At 38.9% G+C, this 22444-nt stretch overlaps 1 protein-coding gene across 1 annotated transcript in view; it reads left to right on the top strand.

Annotated features, from left to right (window-relative positions):
- LOC147401603 (GroES-like zinc-binding dehydrogenase family protein) overlaps positions 1-22444 on the top strand; it is a 54956-nt gene that overhangs the window by 12753 nt on the left and 19759 nt on the right. The window contains exons 3-7 of the mRNA XM_086442930.1: positions 6012-6058; positions 6303-6625; positions 16586-16668; positions 16780-16855; positions 16941-17002. Of these exons, the coding sequence (XP_086299056.1) occupies positions 6012-6058; positions 6303-6625; positions 16586-16668; positions 16780-16855; positions 16941-17002 (591 nt within the window). The remainder of the gene's footprint in view (positions 1-6011; positions 6059-6302; positions 6626-16585; positions 16669-16779; positions 16856-16940; positions 17003-22444) is intronic.

Below are 22444 nucleotides of genomic sequence, written 5' to 3' on the forward strand. Positions count from 1 at the left end.
TAGTCGGGCAGGCAACGGCGGCGTGGTAGCCGTGTGACTCGCTGAGCCTCCGTCAGTACTCTATGGCCTCTAGGGGAGCTTTTGGAGGCATGCTTCGAGTAACCTTTCTCCCTTATATCTCCTTAAGAGTCTTTTGGAGTGCACCCAGGTAGATCTGCATGCGCTAGAGATTGAAGGTCAAGACTTCGTGGGTGGGGGGTTAGGAGACATGTCGGTGAATACAATGCATGTGAGTGTGTGTGATTATCCCTTTTTTAGGATGCCTTGGTTTGAGAAGTACATTTCATTACTCTGCGTTTGTGCAGGGTAACAAGATGTCTTTGAGCCTTTGAATTGACAATTGAGAAAGTTTAAGGTCTTACCAGGGATAGTTTTTTATTAAGTAGAGAACCCTGCATTGTTAGACCAACTCATTTTTTGTTTAGGGTTTGGTCCAACCACCCTTAATCATAAGAGGGTGACGGCTTGGTTGATGATATGTTAGAGGCCATGCTTGCAGCTCTGGGTAGGATATATAAGGTTTCATAGTCTTCAAAACTCCGTAAGTACTAAAATACAAACATCTCAGGTTGGTGAGACTGGGCTGGATACTTTTTGCCTCTGTTACCAAAGGTAAATGAACTCAGGGCGCTAGGTTACTTATATTCAGGGTTTGATTGTTTTATAGGAGGGGGGCGGCTATGCAAATTGGCAATGAATATGAATGTGAGCAATGAAAAACTTCAAGGGTTAAATATGGCAATAAATAATTTAAAGCAAATATATACAAAGCTTGAATCTTAAATAACTTAACAAAAAAAAAAAAAAAAGTCTATTCCCAGCATAATCGCCAATTGTAGCGCCTGTCGTCGCGATGGGTCCCTGCCCTTTTTCTCTTTTCTTTCGGCGCCTGGCCTTTTGGTCGGGTTTGACACTTGTTTAGGTTGGGGTCCTGCCCCACCTGAAGTTCAGTTGAAAAGGGGAGTCGCTCGGTGTACTACATAATTGATAGTCGTCACTGTTCATGTTCAAGGGGTGTGAACACTCACTTGTCGATTGAGATGACTCTCAATTTAGTTTGTGTGATCCAGAGATGTGGGTAAGCAATTCAATTGAGAAAGAAGGTGTTAGGTACCCCAATCCCCAGTCCTAAGGGACACTGCTTTATATTTACTTTGACCAATGCCTCGTGCTTTACTTTGCAAATTTGATAGTCTGAGAGGTGAGTGAGTGTGATTCAAATTGAATCGTAGTTTGTATAGGGGTAAGTGAGTGAATTGAAGTGATCTCGATTGATTGATTTTGAGTAGAGGATTTGATGGAGCGGCCTCTGGTCTTTCGTTTGGTCTTTCCGAGTGTGCAATGCATGAGGAGGTGTTTCAATTTACTCCGCCAGAGTAAGAACTAAAACTGGTACCAAAAATTTTAATTTATAAATGTAAATAACTTATTTATTTACAATTTTATACTTGTACGCTTGTCGGACAATCGAGCAGAGCTTCAGTGTGGTTCTCTATCCGAGTCAAGGTTCTGGCAGAGCTTCCGCAGTGTCGGGATGAAGGGGATCATGAATTGGGTAGCGGTTCAATACTATAAGGGAAAAGTGGGAAATGGTTCAGCCAATTTGAGTAGAGTTTCGGTTACATGGGAGATGGGGGAACCTTTGTATGAAGGTTGGGCGTGAAGGGATTATGGTTTCGGGTTCTTCTAGTCAGATTGTCGGGAAAACGAAAAGTATCAAGGGAGTAGGTGGGAGCTCAAGTGAGTACTAGGCTTGAGAAAGTGAGAGAGGTGTGTTGAAAATGATGGGTGCCCTTTTTATAGGTGGGAGCTCATGTGAGTAGTAGGCTTGAAAAATGAGAGAGGTGTGTTGAAAATGATGGGTGCCCTTTTTATAGGTGTGTTGAAAATGAGAGAGTGCCTTTTTTATAGGGCACAACACAAACCTACTTGAGGTAGTTTGGGGTGGTTGGGCTATCATTCTGGATTGACCAGACCGATGCTGCCGATTGGTTTGGGCAGTCCCTAGTCATATCAATAAGATTTGACTTGGGAAGTTGGTAAAAGGTTGACCTGGTGCGTGGGTTGGGCTTTAAAGGCCCAATGGGCCTGTTGGTGGGCCCATTAAGGTTTTGGGGAGTTTTGGAAAGGTTTAGGAGGGTTTCGAAAATTTGGGAAAATCTCTATTTTTGGGAAAAGTTGGGGGATTGATATGGGAATCAATGGGGGGTGTTTGAGGTTTGGGAAAGCTGTGGGAAGGTTCGAGAAGGGTTCTTAGGCTTCTGGAAGGGTCGGGAGTGTCTGAAAAGGTCTAGGGTTTTCAGTTTCAGACAAGATTTAGGTGCCTGGGAGGTTTTAGGATTAGGCTTAAGGGTTTTGGGAAGTGGTTCGGGGAGTAGGTTTTTGGTTGCTTCTTTGTCTTTGGACCTTATTGGATAGAAGGAACCTGCCAAAGTGCGGCCACTTTGTATTGATAAAGATCGGTGCGCAATTTTGGGGTGTCTATAGAGTGTAATCACTTTCTTTAAGCGATCACAACCATTTAAAAAGCGATTGCAATCGCTCTATGGGGTATTTTATCGAACACTTCTGGAGTGTTCACCCTTTTCGTCTCCTTAGCTTGCTATTTCCCACTTTTATGGTTGCTCATTAAGGTTTTGGGGAGTTTCAGAAAGGTTTAGGAGGGTTTCGACAATTCGGGAAAACCTCGATTTTTGGGAAAAGTTGGGGGATTGATACGAGAATCATGGGGGGTGTTTGAGGTTTGGGAAGGCTGTGGGAAGGTTTGAAAAGGGTTCTTAGGCTTCCGGAAGGGTTGGGAGTGTCTAGAAGGGTTTAGGGTTTTCAGTTTCAGGTGCTTGGGAGGTTTTAGGGTTAGGTTTAAGGGTTTTGGGAAGTGGTTCGGGGAGTAGGTTTTTGGTTGCTTCTCTGTTTTCGGACCTCACTGGATAGATGGAACCTGCCAAAGTGTTGCCACTTTGTACTGATAAAGATCGGTGCGCAATTTTGGGGTGTCTATAGAGTGTAATCACTTTCTTTAAGCGATCATGGCTACTTTAAAAAGCAATTGCAATCGCTCTGTGGGGTATTTTACCGAACACTTCTGGAGTGTTCGCTCTTTTCGTCTCCTTAGCTCGCTATTTCCCACTTTTATGGTTGCTCAGGTTCATCTCCTACAACAACCCATTATTTCGGTTTCAACTTTTTTTTCCCCTTTTCTACCAGATTTTCCTTGGGTTTGTGTCGTTTCTTCATTTCAAATCATTTCCAACAATTTTAGTACTCTCTCATGGTCTTTTACACGATTTAATTTGTGAATCCTAACTACACCCACTCTCGATTATTCTTTGAACTCTACCATTGTTTACCTTGACAACAATCGAAGGTCTCGAGTTTGATGACAAGTAGTAATGCTTGTATACGGTTTGGGCAATTGAGAAGATGAAAGACAAAAGGTCTGATGATAAAATGATCATTCAAATGAGAGTTTTCCCCTTTTTAAGCGAATTATGAAAATTCCTCAAGATAAGCATGACATGATTATGTGCGTTTTAGACCGTTGGACTTCTTTCTCGATCTTAATTTCTTATTGTGGGCTTGACCCTAGGAGCTCTTCCTACAGATTTGACTCGCACAATATAGCAAGCAGATGATTTGTATTGGGCTTTTCTTACCTTTGGACTTGGATAACTTCTGATGAGCCTGATATCCTTGCCCATTGATTTTGGTTCTATGGATCTCTTTTGCTTCACCAATTTTGATTTTGATGGGAGCAATGATGTACATTTTGGTTTGATGTTCACCCTTGAGCTTCTCTCTAGTGGGCAAGCATCAAGGGGACTTTATGTTGTATAATATTTTTGGCTCACAGAGTTTTGTGTCTAAAAATAAGACACATTTTTGGCCATTGAAGGTGGCATAAGCAAACTTGCAAAGTTTTAGAGCAAAATTGAAGAAATTCCACAGAAAATTGTCCAACTAAGATGTAAAGGGATTTTTGATAGCTCTAAGTCAAGAGCGATCACTCCACACTTAAAGCGATTGACAAGAGATTTCCATTTTCTAGCCCTTTTTTGTAATTCTTCGTAACTAATCCCCCTATGAGCCTATAAATAGAGGGGATCAAAAAGAAAAAAAAAAGGGAGAAGGAATTTTAAGAGAAAACTCTGCGAAATTTACACCAAAAAACTCAAAAGAATTATTAGATCTTTCTCCATTTCCTTCTAAATCCTTTGTCTTTGGTAAGAACTTCTTAGATCTTGCTTTGTAATTTATTTTCTAGCAAAATGGAGTTAGCCATTGAAATGAGGGATTTAAACCAAAAAATTCATTTTTGATGCTTAGTAAGAAACTCCAAGGAATTACCCCATTACTTGTGAGGTTGGATCTTTGATCCATTATCCTTGTAATGGGAACAAGGGGGAAAAGAACTCAGCCACTGTCTCCCTCTTAATGTCTCTTGAATTGGTTGCCTTGAAGGTCCCGAAGAACAAGAGAAAGTAATACCCCACATTTCAAACTATAAAGGATTCAACCAAATGGATCCAAAGGAGGGAGAACACAATTATATTATAATTTGTTATATTTTTCCCATCTTCATCATTTTCTTGCACCATGTGCGAATGAATTGTGAGTCAAGACCAATGAGATCATCATTGTAAGGTTGTGGCTTTTCAACCTTATGGTCTTTAAAGAATCCACATTTCTACTTTTAAACCACCTTTTCAACTAGATCCCAAAGCTTGTAACTGAACTTTTTATCTGTAATTGTGAGTCAAGACCAATGAGATCATCATTTTCTTGCACCATGTGCGAATGAATTGTGAGTCAAGACCAATGAGATCATCATTATAAGGTTGTGGCTTTTCAACCTTATGGTCTTTAAAGAATCCACATTTCTACTTTTAAACCACCTTTTCAACTAGATCCCAAAGCTTGTAACTGAACTTTTTATCTGTAATTGTGAGTCAAGACCAATGAGATCATCATTTTCTTGCACCATGTGCAAATGAATTGTGAGTCAAGACCAATGAGATCATCATTATAGGGTTGTGGCTTTTCAACCTTATGGTCTTTAAAGAATCCACATTTCTACTTTTAAACCACCTTTTCAACTAGATCCCAAAGCTTGTAACTGAACTTTTTATCTGTCCAACCTAAGAAGATACATGGAATTAAGTGTAAGAGGTGAATAAATCCTTCCCAGAAGTAGCATGGAATGAAGCACCTGTGTTAATCACACAGTCTCTATCCTGACTTATGAAGCTCAAACGTTCTTTCCCACAACTTGAGAAAATGAAGATATCACTATTTGTCACAGCTGTAGTAATATCATTGTCTTCTTTCTCATCTTTTCCTTTTTCTTCTTTTGCTCTCAATTGAGCTTATTGCACTCTCTCTTCATATACCATTTCTTATCACAGAGGTAACGTGTTATATATTTTCTAGAAATTGACTGCTTATAGACTTGGAACAGTTTTCTTCATCCCTTGTCTACGATCTCTCTCGGTTTTCTATATGCCAAGTGCTCCGATTGTGAAGAATCCAAGGATTTTATTGTTATTTCTTCATTCAACAAACTACTACTTCTCTCATGGAGACAACCCTATCTGATGCAGATTTAATTAGACACCACCAAAGTCTCGACTTTCTGACAAGGAACTAAGAAATAACAGATCTTTCAACTCATCATAAAAAATCATCTTCATAGGGGAGAGCTGTACACGGTCCATATAAAGCTACACAATTGACAATGAGGACATGAAAACCTCCATTCCGTTTTATTATTTTGGTTAATTCCGTTTATAAATTTCACATAGTTTTGATATAATTAAACTAATGTTTCACGTAAACTACATATATTATTATTATGTGTGAATGTTTTGGGCTTTTGTAATATTTTGATGCTAGTTTTCTGATTATGATTGGCTCTAATGAACTGCTAGTAGACCTAATCTCTTTGATTAAACTATATGCCATTGTCTCAGTTCATTCATTTCCTAATGTGATGATGCCTATTCTTGTTTTGGCAGGCATTTGCTCCTCTATTTCCTCGGATTTTTGGGCATGAAGCATCAGGGTTTGTTCTACATTTGATCCCTTATTCTACTTTGGTTCTGCTATAGTTGAGAAATGATGAGACCTGAGTAATATTATATTATCCCAATTTGATACTCTTAAGTCTAGTGCATATGTGGTGAATCTCCAAATTCATCTGGACCATTCAATTGATGGCCCAACTCTTGGATGAAACATAGCCTAAAAGTTTCCTTAAAAAAAAATTACATGATGAGTCAGATATTGAATGTTATAGCAACTTACAGGATTGTTGAGAGCATAGGAGAAGGAGTAACTGAGTTTAAAGAGGGTGACCATGTGCTTACATTATTCACTGGAGAATGCATGACATGCAAGCATTGTTCCTCTGGAAAGAGTAACATGTGCCAAGTATTGGGATTGGAAAGGAAAGGCGTAATGCATAGTGATCAGACGACCCGTTTCTCGATAAAAGGGAAACCTGTTTTTCATTATTGTGCTGTTTCAAGTTTTAGCGAATATACGGTAGTGCACTCTGGATGTGCCGTTAAAATCAGCGCATCTGCCCCGCTCGAGAAAATATGTCTCCTCAGTTGTGGAGTTGCAGCAGGTAACATTCTTGCTTATGATATTAATACAGGTAGGGGTGTCAATGCGAGCCCCATAGGATTGAATTTGAATAAGATGGTTGGGCCGGGCCTATTAAAAAATTGTTATTTTTAATAAGTTAAAATTTTATTGAAAAAAAGGGGTCGAGGTGACCCCTAAGAGTGCAAGAACTTATCAAAAAGGAGAAAAAAGAATGAAAAAAAATAACCGATTAGTCCGCCTCCAAATTACAGATAAAGTCCCACCTTACAACAAAATCCTCAAAAAAAGGTCCAATTATTAAAAAATTATGAAAAGCCAAGTCCAGGCTCTACCCATTGACACCCCTTACTACAGGTTTAGATACTTGGTGCTTTCTCCCGCCTGTTGTTCAAATACTTTATCATGTTTAATATGGAGATTGAGAGAATCAACCATGCAATACACAATAGGAACTATCTAATAATAAATAAAGGAAATGCTTGAAAATAACCAACACAAATTCAAGTCAAAAGAGGTACACATCTTTAAAGGTAAAAGACCCAAAAACCTAAAAAAATAGAAATAATTATATTAAAAAATGTTTCCAAAAGAAGAAAAACGTTTTTTCTTTTCTCATTTTAAAGCATTAGATAAGATAAGCTTAGCATTAGACATCCCAACAACAGCCCCCATTTTCTTTCCCATGGCAAAGGTCCCTGATGACTATTCGAAAAGCAAGAGTCCTTTTTTTTAATCCCCTTTATTTGTCTTTTGTGTAGAAAACAGTCTCGTGGATCGGTCACTGTTAGTGCTATAAGTAGCAGCTAAATGAGATAAATAAAAATAACGCAATGATTAGTAGCCTGTTTGCTGTTGCCAGCTACTAGTCCTCTTACTCCCGAAAGGGACTCAGCTCCTTATGGACCCTAATAAGCCCAAAAGCTCAATTACAATGACCCTCACTCTGGTCTTGCATGCCTTTTTTACGGCTTGGGTTCACATCACTCCTATGTAATGATCGACCATCAAACTGTTATTCCCACCATACCAGAATCCTTACAGACATCAAGCTTTACTTGAAACAAGCAAGACGAGGAAGCTAAAGCTTTGTAGATATGTGTAGGTTTCATTGAAGAAGCCTTCACTCTACTTGGGTTTAGGAGTCGCCACCATTCATGTATTTTAAGGTGTGATGGCCACCTTAAAACAGTTTTCTGAAATCTGCTTTGTCTTGAAAGTGACTCCAAACTAACCTTAACCAAGAGGTTTGAGTAAGGAGGTTTGGTTGAAGGATGGGGAAGGTGTTAGGCATCCCATCCTACTCACTAAGTTGGTGGTTACCTAGTCTTGACCATGTATGAGGACTTTTAGATATTTTTGAAAAACAGTTATGAGATTTTGAAAGGATAACTCTCAACAATTTTGGACTATAGCTTGGTTGTCCCAATGAGTTTAGGCAACCTTGTCCATGTCCTGTGATGCATGCATGCATGAGATTCTTGATGCTAATGTGCATGGAGTCTAAGATGAATACATGTATGTAAACTAAACATTCCCTTCGAAAATGTTTTTTTTTACTTAGAGTTGGGAAGGATATCTTGTAAGAGGGCCTTCTTAGATTCTATCACTCTTTTGGATATGATGCATGCTAAGTATATGAAAGCTAGGGGGATTTTTGTTGGTAATTAGCTCTAAAAAAAAACACTCCATGAATTAGGTTGTTCCTTGCATAGCTTTACCATTTCATGCTTAAATCTATATGATGAATACGGCAAGTTGGATGTGTGTGTGTGCAAGTGTATGCATGGATCATGCTCCAAGGGAGCTTGTTATGGACTTACAATGGTGAGGATCACCTAATAAAGATGGTATACTTCCTATCCCCAAATTTGTCACCATGGTTGCTTGGTATGGAAGTGCTATGAGAATGCTTTTAACTATCATGAAGGGTATGCAAGTATGTTTCTAATTACAATTGTCATGCTAATGCTCTCATGGAGCTTATTATGGACTTACAAGCGTGAGGATCACCTCAAGAAGAGGGTGTACCCTCTAATCCTTATTTTGCCATGATGGATGCTTACACTACATGATGGTGTTTTTATTATGAACTACATGATTTGGGTGTTCTAAAATTTTTCCTAGAGGGTCTTACTTACTCTTTCATCTGGGTTCTCACATGGAGGTAAAAGTGGGAGAGAGGGAATGCAGTTAAAGTAAAGATGCACTTAAGAGTATTCCTACCTTGGTCTTCTTCTTTTTCTTTTTGTTGTTGTTTTTCTTCTTGAACCTTCAAAACTTGACTTCAAAATGGGTTGAGATGGCACTTGGACAGAGTTTTGGGGTCTTACAAGCTCTTGAGAGAAGAATTGAATAGAATTTTGGGAGGAGAGAAGACTTGGTACTCAAGTCTTGGGTGCCTCTTCTATTTATAGGCTTTTGAAGACCCTTGGGGATGTCCATACATCACTAGTTCAATTTAATTTCAGTCCATCAAAGAGGACTTGATGGTTATTTACCTCTTAATGAGTCTTACAAATCATGATGATCAAAGGATAAGTGTGTGTAAATCTCACTCAAGGTCTCTAGAGAATTCTTTGAGGGATTGAATTGTCCATACCATTGAGAAGAACTTGAATTTCATAAAACCTTAATTGGTGGCATGCAATTATTCACACTTGGAAGGTCTTAAGGGTCATTTACTCTACGTTGAGCTCTAACAACTTGAGGTTAAGAGGGTATGCTCCTTAAGTTCTAGAGAATTCTTCTTGACGGGTAAAAGGTTCCAAAACTTTTAACTTAGTCAAATTACATTGCACTTTTAATAAATGGAAAATAATTAATCAAAAGAAGAGGGTCTCAAAGGTCAATTACCTTGCTTTGAGTCTTGACAAACTGAGGTTAGAGAAGTAATTGGACTTTGAGAGGGCAAGAGGAAATTACTTTTAAGGATACCACAAATACAAGAAAACCTTGGTAGAAACATGCATGGAATGATTAGGGGATGAGTAGAGTGGGTACTTTACCTTCATTCTCTCAAGATAAGAGGGTAACAAAGTGATTAGTGAAGGTGTTAGATTAATTCATTATTATTATATTCTTAGTTTGTAGGCCCTTTTTAGTCTTTTCCTTATTTAAATCTTTGTAATACTTTAAAACCTAATTAGGGCTAATTAATTGAATAATAAGAAATTCTCTAAGTTTAATTTGGTATCGAGCCAAAAACTCTTTGCCTCCATCGAAACCTATTGCTACAAACTCCATTAACTGATTCTTCGTTAAATCATCCTCAACTTCTCTCGTTTTCAATTTCATATCACCCCTACGGGGGTCTTCTGTCACTACAAACCCTAATCGCATCATGCGATAGGGAGTTAACACCTATTCGAAGCCTACATTCAGGCTATTCTCACAGCAATGATGCTGTTTGGTGCCTAAAATAGCAAGGTGACTTTCTCTGAGCCTTGCGACACTCAAGATAGAAGTTTCGATCTTGTGCAACCATTGTAGGTGGCTGTATGAGACCTACGATCACATCATGTACCATTTTTTGAGTTTTTTAACCGTCGTGAGTGGCTGCTCAACCTCGTGCGACCATCGTAGGTGAGTTTATAAGACCTGAGATCACAGCAGTAGGCTGTTTTGGAGCTCACGATCACAGAAGATCATGGTTATGAAATCTGCAACACAACAGGATACCTCCACAGGACCTTATGATTGCAGTAGATTATTGTTTTGAGTTTGGCGACACTTTACGATCATAGCAGAAAGCTAACGACTACTTCAGATGGGGATTCTTGTATCTGCGACACCTGTGATCACTGCAGAAATACAGTTTTGAAGCTTGCGATCAGTTTTTGAGTCTTGGTTTGAGACCTACGATTACTGCAGAGGTGCAGTCAGAGGTCTACAACCACTCGAGTGATGGTGGTCACAGAAAACTCCCTGTTTTTTTTTTTTTTGAAAACTAACTCTTTGTTTGGGAGGATCACAGTAGTAGTCGCAGATTTTTTTTTTCTTGATCTCCCTTTCCAAACCAAAGTACATATTTTGTGTTTGTTATGGCCTCTGAGATGTCTTCTTCCTCGATCACCGATGATAGTGCTGAATCAGGAGGTCTTCCCTCTCATTTGATAGATTTTCCAGGCATTCAAATCACCACCGTAAAATTAGATGGTCCTAATTATCTTCTTTGGGTTCGTTCGGTTGAAATGTTTATTGGTGGAAAAGGGAAGATTGGTTACCTCACAGGGGTGGAAAAACAGCCGGCATCAACGGCCACTACTTACCCCCAATGGTTTGCTAATGACTCTATGGTCCGTTCTTGGCTAGTTACATCTATGCAATCACACATTGCAGTTGGTTTCATGTTCTCCAAGACTGCAAAACAGATATGGGATTCCACAAAAAATATCTACTCGCAACGTCAAAATAATGTCCGAATTTTTAACTTGGAGCGTGAGATTTCCCGCCTTTCGCAAGGAGACTCTTTAGTCACCTTCTATATATCACAGCTACGGGCTAGATGGGAATAGTTGACCTTCTACTCCTCCTATGATTGGAAGGACTCGGGTGATGAGGCATTATATGCGTCGATTCTGGATAAGAATCGAGTTTTTCAGTTCTTAGCCGGACTCCGGGATGAGTTTGAGTATGCGAGAGTGCACTTATTGGGTATGGATCCTTTTCTGTCCCTATAGACCGCATATTCCTATGTTTTGGTTGATGAGAGTTGTCGCGCAGCTATTCTACCTCATTCTTTAGGAGAACATGCAGCTATTCTACCTCATCTCACTACTAATCTTATATCTGTTAGTAGTATTACCAAAAACTTGAATTGTAGTGTAATATTTTATCCCTCTCATTGTGTCTTTCAGGATCTGGGGTCGAAGAGGACGATTGGTACTGGACGTGAAGTGAATGGACTGTATCTCTTGGACGTACCTGGTTCCCTTAGCATCCATTCTGTCTCCCAGCTTAGTAGTAGTAGTTGTTCTAATAAGGCTCTTGTAATGCGTTGGCATTTACGCCTAGGCCATATTTCTTTTAGATATTTGAAACACATGTTCCCTACTTTATTTAATAATAACAATTTGCTTGATTTTTCATGTGAAACTTGCCAATTAGCTAAACATGTGCGTTCCTCTTATCCCATTAGTATGAATACTACTGCACCTGCTATGTTTGACCTAATTCATTTTGATATATGGGGTCCTTCCCCTGTTACATCAACCCTTGATTTTCGTTATTTTGTTCTGTTCATTGATAACCATAGTCGTATCACTTGGATTTATTTAATGAAACACAAGAGTGAAGTTTATGGGATTTTCAAGCAATTTCTTGCTATCTCATACCTAGTTTGGTCGTACCGTCAAGACCTTCCGTTCTGATCTTGGTACTGAGTACACCTACAGTGAGGTCTTGAAACTTTGTTTAGAATCTGGCATTGAGCATCAAATGTCTAATGTTAAGACTCCTCAGCAGAATGGTCGATCCGAACGTAAAAATCGCCATATTCTAGAGTTAGCTCGTGCCATTTCTATTGGAATGAACGTGCCCCAATCCTATTGGGCTGATGCAGTACTTACTGCTGTCTATCTTATTAATCGAACCCCATCCCAAGTTCTTCAGTTTGTCACACCCCTTTCTAAGCTCTATCCAGATCGTCTCCTTTTTCTACTTCCTCCACGTGTTTTTGGGTGTGTCTGCTTTGTTCAAATTCTTGACCAAACTCGTACTAAACTAGACCCTAAGACTGTAAAATGTATTTTTTTGGATTATTCTTCTACCCAGAAAGAATACCGATGTTACCATCCTCCTTCTCGACGGCGATTCATTTATCGGGATGTTTCATTTTTTGAGCATACCCCGTACTACAATGGGTCCGTTGGCATTCAATCTGAATTATTTACCCTCGATTCATCTATTGATCCTTTCCCTTTTTTATTTCCACTTCCCATACCTGTTCCTCCATCTCCACCCCCCGTCCGTTCGTCATCTCCTTCTTTGCAGGTTTACTCTCGGCGTTTTCGCAATACTCCATCACTCCTATGCCAGACCAACTCGCTTCCTCGCCTTCAACTCCACCTCTTGTTCACTGTGATGACCGTCCCATTGCTATTCGTAAGGGTAAGCGCACTTGTATTTATTCAATTTCTAATTATATATCTGATTCGGTCCTCTCACCCTCCTATCAGAGTTTTCTTGCTTCTGTGTCCGCTGTTTCTCTTCCAACTACTGTTGCAGATGCTATTACCCATCCTGAGTGGCGCGTCGCTATGATTGATGAGTTGAATGCACTTAAAAAAACTCAGACTTGGGAAATTGTACCTCTTCCACCTGGTAGGAAGGCGATGGGATGTCGCTGGGTTTTCAATCTTAAGTATAATCCGAATGGCTCTATTGCTCGTTATAAGGCCCATTTGGTAGCCAAGGGTTATGCTCAGACCTATGGTATTGATTATCAGGAGACATTTGCTCCGGTTGCCAAGATGACCACCATTCGCGTTCTTCTTTCTGTTGCTGCTATCAGAGGGTGGTCTCTCTTTCGGTTGGATGTCAAGAATGCGTTTCTTAATGGTGATCTTCAGGAAGAAGTCTATATGGTCCAACCTCCTGGGTTTCTTACATCTGCTTCTCCTGCACATGTCTGTCGCCTTCGTCGTTCTCTTTATGGCCTGAAACAGTCGCCTCACGCATGGTATGAGCGCTTTACTAAAGCTATGCGTCAATTTGATTTTCATCAGAGTTCTGCTGATCACATTCTTTTTTTGCATCACTACCAAGGCAAAATTGTAGCTCTGATTGTTTATGTGGATGACATTATTCTTACTGGAGATGATGCTGTTGGCATTGCCGAGGTAAAAACCTCCTTAGGCCGTCAATTTGAGATTAAAGACCTTGGGCATCTTCGCTATTTTTTGGGTATTGAGGTTGCGCGGTCTCAATCCGGTATATTTATTTCTCAGCGAAAGTATGTTCTTGATTTACTCAGTGACTTTGTTCAGCTTGGTTCTCGTCCCACTGATACTCTTATTTAGCAGAATCACAGGTTAGCTGATTCTGAGGGGGAGTGTTTGGAGGATATTGGTCAATATTAGCGTCTTGTGGGACAATTGATCTACTTGTCTATGACTCGCCCTGATATTGCCTATGTTGTTAGTGTTGTAAGTCAGTTTATGCACTCTCATCGAACATCTCATTTTATTGCTGTCTATCGTATTCTTAGATATTTTAAGGGATGTCCTGGTCGAGGTATCCTGTTCAGTAATAATGGTCATCTTCGCCTTGAGGCATGGACAGATGCAGATTATGCTGGTTCGGTGACTGATAGACGGTCTACTTCTGGGTATTTAACTAAGGTTGGTGGCAACTTGGTAACTTGGCGCAGTAAGAAGTAGGATGTGGTTTCTCTGTCCAGTGTTGAGTCAGAATACTGAGCTATGGCACTTGAAGTGTGTGAGTTATTGTGGCTGAAGATCTTACTAGCAAACTTGTGTCTTCTTGTGCCAGTCCCGTTCTTACTTTATTGCGATAATAAATCAGCTATTAACATAGCATCAAATCCAGTTCAACATGATAGAACGAAACATATCGAAGTTGATCGTCATTTTATTAGAGAAAAGATTCTTTCTGGACAGATTTGTACTCTTTTTGTACCTACATCTCAACAACTCGCTGATATTCTTACTAAAGGTGTTAGTAAAATAGCCTTTGAAGGTGTCTTGTCCAAGTTGGGTGTTGTTGATATCCACGCACCAACTTGAGGGGGAGTGTTAGATTAATTCATTGTTATTATATTCTTAGTTTGTAGCCCTTTTTAGTCCTTTCCTTATTTAAATCTTTGTAATACTTTAAAGCCTAATTAGGGCTAATTAATTGAATAATAAGAAATTCTCTAAGTTTAATTGAAGGGTTATGGTGTAAACATACCTTAAGAAAATTTGTAACACATGGGGTAGAGATCCAATAAAAAAACAGAAACTGTTAGTCCTTCCCTAAGACCTACATGTGCAAAATTACCATGGTCCTTGCTCCTAGGACGGACCATGCAAAAATAGGTCTAGTCTATGCTTGAACCAAGTCTATTTCAGGCTTTTATTGGATGGGGGCTTTGGGCCAGGATTGCACCTTGGATTTTTTGATGGTTTTGGGACTAGGCTCTATCCTGCAAGATTCTAAGAGCTTTCGGGGCTTGATCCAGACAAATTTGTGTGTTTACAAGCTTCCTAGACAAGGCTTATTCCATACTTAGCTTACTGTCTTGTGTAGTTGCCCCTATCTCTAAAGAGCTTATGCACTCCATTCATTGACTAAATGAGCATTACAATGAGTGAGCAAAGACTTCAATTTGGTGGCTTCCCTACCAACATACAACCATAACATGACAAAACTCCACCTATAAAGTCTTTGGCCCAGCAAGTGGATATAGGAAAGTCTACTTGTGCACTAGCTCCACCCCACCCCCACCAAAAAAAAAAAAAAAAACAATCTTTAGCTCTTTGGGTGGCCAAAGCGTGGGCCCCTTATTAAGGAGTCAAAACACCAAGGTGGTTGTGTTCCAGGGGCCCTACACTTGTCGGGCTAAAACACTAAGGGTGAAGTGTTTTAGCCCTTCACCCTTAGTGTCATGGGAAGTGAAGGAGGGGGGAGGTGAGAATTTGAGTAGTCTCTCTTGTGAGCATTCTACTAATATCTTGTTCCGGCCATTAGGCTCCTTCACTCCACTCCTTCATTTTCACATAAGATTCACCGATTTGGTTCGTTTTATAGATTATTGATGGGATACTCGAGAAGCATAATATTTTTTAGGAACAACTTGTACGACAATAGATAGGGATCCGGTTTGGTATTTATGCCCCATGCTCCTCCAAACAATATGGTAGCCTTTCAACTTGTACTGCTCACACTCCTATATCCACAATCACAAAGTCAGGGTTCGGGAATAAGTTGGCAAGGAAAAACAAAACAGATAAAAGGGGGAAAACATTGGAAAAAATTGTGAAAAATCAAAATAGGGTTAGGACTGAAATTATTCCTGTTAAGTGGTGTTGTTATTTATATCATCAAATCCGTTTTAAACTTTAATAATAAAAATGAATGAAAAAAATCCTCCAAAATTTTCACGATTTAATCGCGAATTTAATTGTGAAGTTTGTTACAATCACGACTTTTTTAAAACAAAGTTGTGATCAAATCATGTTTAATCAACAAATGAGAAAGTCGTGATTTAATTATGATTTTTTTTTTTCGAAAAATCAGCAACTTTAGCGACTGTAGCTATATCTTCATGGCACCTTTTCCACCATACTGTGAGCCTTTCAGCTCATACTGGTTAGACTTCATGACTGTAGTGATGGTTGCCCTATATTCATGCTCTCACTTTCAACAATTGTAGAGAAAGGAAGATATGATACATCTTGATTTGTTATTTACTTGGGTGATCTCTAGGTTCTCCAAAGCTCTGGAATGGAAGCAATAAGAGCCTAAGGAGCTCAAATGTTTGTCATAAGAAAGCCTAAGCCCTATCTCTAAAGAGCTTCTAGAGCTCAGTTACTCACTCATTTGTGATGATTGATTTTTAAGAGTTCATAGAAGTTGGATCTGATGCAACAAGCCAACTTTGCGAGTCACTAGAAAATACTAAAGCATGCATAACTGCAGTCACCTTTGATGACGTGGAGTTGATGACAACAATCCCCTGTTGTTCATAAATGGCGAAATAAATGGAAAAAGTATTCTCAAACCCTATACGAATCAATTTATATGTTTTTTCATATGAAAGGAGGAACTAATTTGTTTTGTTTATGAGTGAGTGCAAGGAATATAAATCATGATGTATAGATCTTGTTGAAACTAATCCAATGAAACCAGTTTCGGTTAAATTTGTTATGTTATTTTTCTCTTCATTGTTCCACTCATGTTTGTTTCTTTTATGATTTGCTTATATCTATCATCTTACATTCGATTCAGCTATTGGTTTGGGGTTCATACTTTTTAGGTCTTGGTGCGGCTTGGAAGGTTGCTGACATAGATAAAGGATCAAATGTAGTTATTTTTGGTCTTGGAACTGTAGGCCTCTCTGTAAGTGTGAGAACTTAGTAAAATTGTGTAACACATTTTTTCCCAGAATGTTCTCATTTCGTATCCCTCAACACATTTTTGATCAATCACCATTTCTTCTTGTATAAGTAGGTAGCTCAAGGTGCCAAGCTAAGGGGTGCATCTCGAATAATTGGTGTGGATACTAATCCTGAAAAGAAAGAAACAGGTAATCATAATTTCTGTTGATAATTATGGTTTGATCCATTTGGAGACATGTACATTGTTGATGGCCATCTTTTCTTGGTATACAGGGAAGGCTTTTGGGGTAACTGAATTCATCAACCCAGATGATTGTGATGAACCAGTTCAGCAGGTATTTCATTCTCATTGAACTCCCTGGACAATTTTTTTTATCAAAGAAAATTTTACTGGTGAAAGAATGATATAAAGCGATGAAGGAAAAACACCACAATATATATAGGGACCGATACCTACAAGATATAGCGACAGGAGCCAAGCTTCACTAAGGCAGTGTGATCTCTCACCCTACTGGAAGAGCCACATGATTGAAGCCTCCTTAAATAAGGGACTAGCTTTAGTTGTTTCTTTTTCACAGGTTAAGAGTTGTTTTGGAAGTTATATTTTGATCCCTGAAATTAGGAAGCTTCTAATAAGTTTAATTTTTTAGTTTTTTCAACAATTTCTTTTTGTTTTTGTTTTTTCTGATCTGTATTGACTCAAAACATAGCTGGAATTCAAACAGTTGAGATGAATAGTACACAGAGATCCAATCATATTGCCTCATTGCTTTACCCTGGAGAAATTCAAAGCCTCAAAGGTGGCTCACTCCCTTCATAAATGTGTTTGCAAATCCCTAATTTTGTTGAGCTCAATGCCTCAAGAGGGATTGTTCCATTTTGATGGGAAGGCAAGTTATGTTTTCTGCACGAAGTTGAGTTTTTGAAGAAAAGTTGAAGGTTTGGAGCAAATGAGGTTCTTGTATGTATGTAAAGCAAGACAACTGGGCTTCTCAAAAAGAAGGTTTTCAGTCATTGTGAGGAAATTAAGTTATTTCTTCTGAATATGTGAAATAAAAGTTATAACAAGAAAGGAGTTTCTTAATATGGTTATAATGGAGATCGAGTGGAGGCAAAAGTTGATATCGAGATGGCTGTAAGAAGTGGACAGGAATATCAAATTCTTCATGGAATTGCTAATCCTAGCACATATCACGGCTTTTAATCAATGGTCAAACTTATAGAGGAAATCAGAAAGGCAGTAGTAAAGTTCCCTTCAAATTTATGCTTAGAACCATGTTTAGTGCGTCGTACCCTAAATGGGCTTGATTTCGATTTGTATTAGTTAGGCTCAATGGCCACAAGTTAGAGAAGCCAATTATAGAGGGAGGGGTGCTTGGTGAATTGATTGGAGATTTTGCTCCTTGCTTGGAAATGTTTACATTAAAAAATTGTTAGTGATCATCAAGTGTGATTTCATCAGTGGTTGTGGTGATGATGCTTACCTTGATTGTAGTTTTGAAAGTACTTCCATCACTATAATCCCAAATACAGGCGGAACTGAAACTAAAGGTTTCTAACCAATTAGCCTCGTTGAAGTGTAATAACCTGAATTTTCATTGTGAATCTTGAGGAACAATTTGAATATTAGGTCCTATTAAATACCAATTTTGATAGAAATGTTTTGAAGAAAAATTGACTTCTCCATTAGACTCAAAATAGCCGAGAAACATAGTTTAGACTGCAAGCATGCCTAAATTTGAGTTCAATCGAAGAATCAAGAAAATCTCAGAAAGCACGCAACTAGCAATCAAATAGTGATTTTTTTTAGAAGAGGTTTTGGGACAAGTAAGGAATACCATTAGGTTCGTATCGAAAAATTGTCCGGTTAGAATTTAGGCTTGCTTAAATATGAGTTTAAGTGAAAAAAGATAAGAAACCTTGAGATATTTTTTATTTATGACGGGGGTTTCGGACCTGTAGGCCCGAGACTAGCAGTGGCGAGGCAACTGGCCTCTTAGAGTACCATATCTCGCCCAAATCCCCCAGGTACATGCAATACCCCACAAATCACACATATCAGGTAAGCAGGGATAAATCCAGGGGGGGGGGGGCTTGAACTAAATACCTCTCCATTTTTGGAGGGATGCCTTGGCCACTGCGCCCAACGCTCATTGGTTAGAAACCTCGAAATATGTGTATGTAATTGTTGAAAATGAGCTTTTTTCTAGAAGATGTTTCTGAACAATGTAATCACATGGACTCGTAGATCTCGAAAAAAATACTACTAATTGACTGTAAATACATCAAGATTGGAGACTTGATGATAAAAAATGAGAGCTAGCAAATAGCATTGGCCGAGTTTGACTAAGTCAACCCATGTTGACCAGGGTTAGAAGGTGACTCACCTGCTTGTGATGAGTCACACCATCAGACATAAGGTTTTGACACCTTCACCACCCATGTGTCCTCTCCACATTTAAACCTTATAAAATACATTTTTTTTTTTTTTAAAACAGAAGAAAAGTTTGTTTATCATTTTCATTTTATTGAACTAAATACCTCTCCATTTTTGGAGGGATGCCTTGGCCACTGCGCCCAACGCTCATTGGTTAGAAACCTCGAAATATGTGTATGTAATTGTTGAAAATGAGCTTTTTTCTAGAAGATGTTTCTTGAACAATGTAATCACATGGACTCGTAGATCTCGAAAAAAATACTACTAATTGACTGTAAATACATCAAGATTGGAGACTTGATGATAAAAAATGAGAGCTAGCAAATAGCATTGGCCGAGTTTGACTAAGTCAACCCATGTTGACCAGGGTTAGAAGGTGACTCACCTGCTTGTGATGAGTCACACCATCAGACATAAGGTTTTGACACCTTCACCACCCATGTGTCCTCTCCACATTTAAACCTTATAAAATACATTTTTTTTTTAAAAAAACAGAAGAAAAGTTTGTTTATCATTTTCATTTTATTGAACTAAATACCTCTCCATTTTTGGAGGGATGCCTTGGCCACTGCGCCCAACGCTCATTGGTTAGAAACCTCGAAATATGTGTATGTAATTGTTGAAAATGAGCTTTTTTCTAGAAGATGTTTCTGAACAATGTAATCACATGGACTCGTAGATCTCAAAAAAATACTACTAATTGACTGTAAATACATCAAGATTGGAGACTTGATGATAAAAAATGAGAGCTAGCAAATAGCATTGCCGAGCCGAGTTTGACTAAGTCAACCCATGTTGACCAGGGTTAGAAGGTGACTCACCTGCTTGTGATGAGTCACACCATCAGACATAAGGTTTTGACACCTTCACCACCCATGTGTCCTCTCCACATTTAAAACAGAAGAAAAGTTTGTTTATCATTTTCATTTTATTTTTTCGATCTTCTTCTCCAGATTTTTTTTCTCTAGCAACCTGTCTTCTCCATTCTTTTTCAAATTCTGCATCTTCTCTAACTCTTCATCTTCATCTTCTTCATTTTCTCAAATTAGCCATCTTCAATCAAGTTTTCTTCTTAATTTGTTTTTATTTTTCAATTATGTTTTTTTTCTACTGTTGCTGGTCCAACAAAAAACACCAAGCAACCATTATCTTCATCTTCAATTTCTTCTTCAATCTTCTTTAGTCCATCTTCTTCTAACACACAAACCAATATTTTCTTTTCCAGCTTGTTGCTGGCCAAACAGCATAACCAGCCATATCCTTCAACTCACATCTACCCATCTTCAAGGAAGAAAACCAATTCATCATCTTCCATAAACTCTACTTGAAAAATCAGCTACTTGGAAACCTAAATTCCTCTACCCATCTTCAAGGAAGAAAACCAGTTCATCATCTTCCACAAACTCTACTTAAAAAATCAGCAACTTGGAAACCTAAATTCCTCTATCTTAGAATAGAAGTTTGAAGGTAATGCAAGAGATAGAAGTTTTCATCACTTCAATAACTCTAAGAAGCACTTTTCCATATTGAGTTCTGGGAAATTATTTAATTTCGAAGGCAATCTCCAGCAGGTTTAGGGAAGATGAAATCATTAATCGGGTTAACCTTCATCATCTTCAGCTCTCATTCTTCATTATCTACTCTTTAATCATATCATAATTCAAATCAAGATCAAAATCAGTTCAACCTAAAGGTCATTAGAAGGTATTGGAAATAATGAAGTTTATTATGAGTTTTCTATTTCTATATAAGGGCATTTATGCCCATTCACACATTAGTTATTATAAAGATCTGCCAAGCTCTCATTATGAGACTTGACAATTACTCTTCACAATTCTTCTTGGTATCAAAGCCTTTCAGAGGACGCATTGATCTCTTCTTGGGATTTTTTTATTCCTCTTCACTTCTTGGAGTCTTGAATCTTTGCTTCTCTCATTTTTTCTCTTCTTCCCTTATCAACACCTTAGATCTTGAAAACCTAATAATCTAGCAAGAGCTTCATTAGGAGGTCTCCCCTTTGGGTTTTGTTTTGTTTTTTTCTCTGATTCATGATCCTTAATCACATGTTGCGATAAGGATTGTTCCCGTTTTCACATGATGCGATTTTTTGCACTTTGTTTATACCCTATAATAGTGTTTTCTACCTTTCGATAGACTTTTTTGGTCTATCCCTAGCCTACGACAACAATTTGGTGTCTCTTCTAGGGTTCATTGATCTATTTTGTGGTGGCTTGTGACAACAATAAACTGCTGCTGGGTGACCTGCGACAATAGTAGGATTGTTTCTGACAACAATAAATAGCTGTTTGACATCAATAAATAGTAATAAACTGCTGTTTAACAGCAACAAACAGGTCTACACAAGACCATAAATTTGTTTGGTGGTTTGTGACAGTACTGGTGGCTGCTTGGGTACCTGTGACAACACCATAGACTTGTTGGGAGGCTTGTGACAGCAATAAACTATTGCTGGGTGACCTGCGATAGCAAGGGAGGCATCCTTGGTGACCTGCGACAGCAGTAAGATCGTTTTTGGTTGCCTGCAACTGGGCTGGTGATTGATTGGGGGCTTGCAACAGCATCACAGCCTTGTTTGGCGGTCTACTACTCCAGTTTGGTGGCTGTTTGGTGGTCTGCACATCCCCACAGTCTTGTTTGGTGATCTACGACTCTTGATTGGGGGCTTCTTGGAGGCCTGCAACAACAAAACAACAGTGGTTTGCTGTGTGTTTGTGGACTAGGAGTTGTGCTGTTTGGGTTGTGTGAAGGTCTGCGACAATAGCAAACATCCCTGTGGAGATTTGCGATAGCAACAACAGTGCTATGTGTGTTGTGTGCAGGTCTGTGACAACAACTGGGGTGTTGCGACAAGGCTATGGTGCCACTTATTTGGGTATTGGGTTGAGATTATGAGATATCTCCTTTCAAGCCAAAGTCTCAAGTCTGGATTCTCACACCCTAAGTGTATGTTAATTTGATCATACATTTTTCCTCATCAAATGGTAGTCTTTTTACACTTGATTATTGGTTTTCTTTTTATCCATTTGTTGTTGAAAGGTATGATGTCGCATCAGTCTTGGTTTCGGTTCGTGAGACTATTTGGGAACTAGAAGCAAATTTGGATGGCTTTTGAGTACTGTTACTACTCGTTGTGGCCGAGGGGGCCGCGGTCATGGTCAAGGGAGTAGTTTTATTTGCAGTCTTTGTGGGAAGACAATCCATGAGAAGATCAGATGCTTTTCGCTCTATCCTCATTTGTTGAGTTGTACTGCCACTCTTTCGTTGGGGCATTTTGTTCCTTGTGCTACCATTATGGATTTCTCACTTATTCCCACCACTG

This window comes from Akebia trifoliata, chromosome 5 (genome assembly GCF_017979445.1).
Source record: "Akebia trifoliata isolate Shusen 1 chromosome 5, ASM1797944v1, whole genome shotgun sequence".
Taxonomy (NCBI): domain Eukaryota; kingdom Viridiplantae; phylum Streptophyta; class Magnoliopsida; order Ranunculales; family Lardizabalaceae; genus Akebia; species Akebia trifoliata.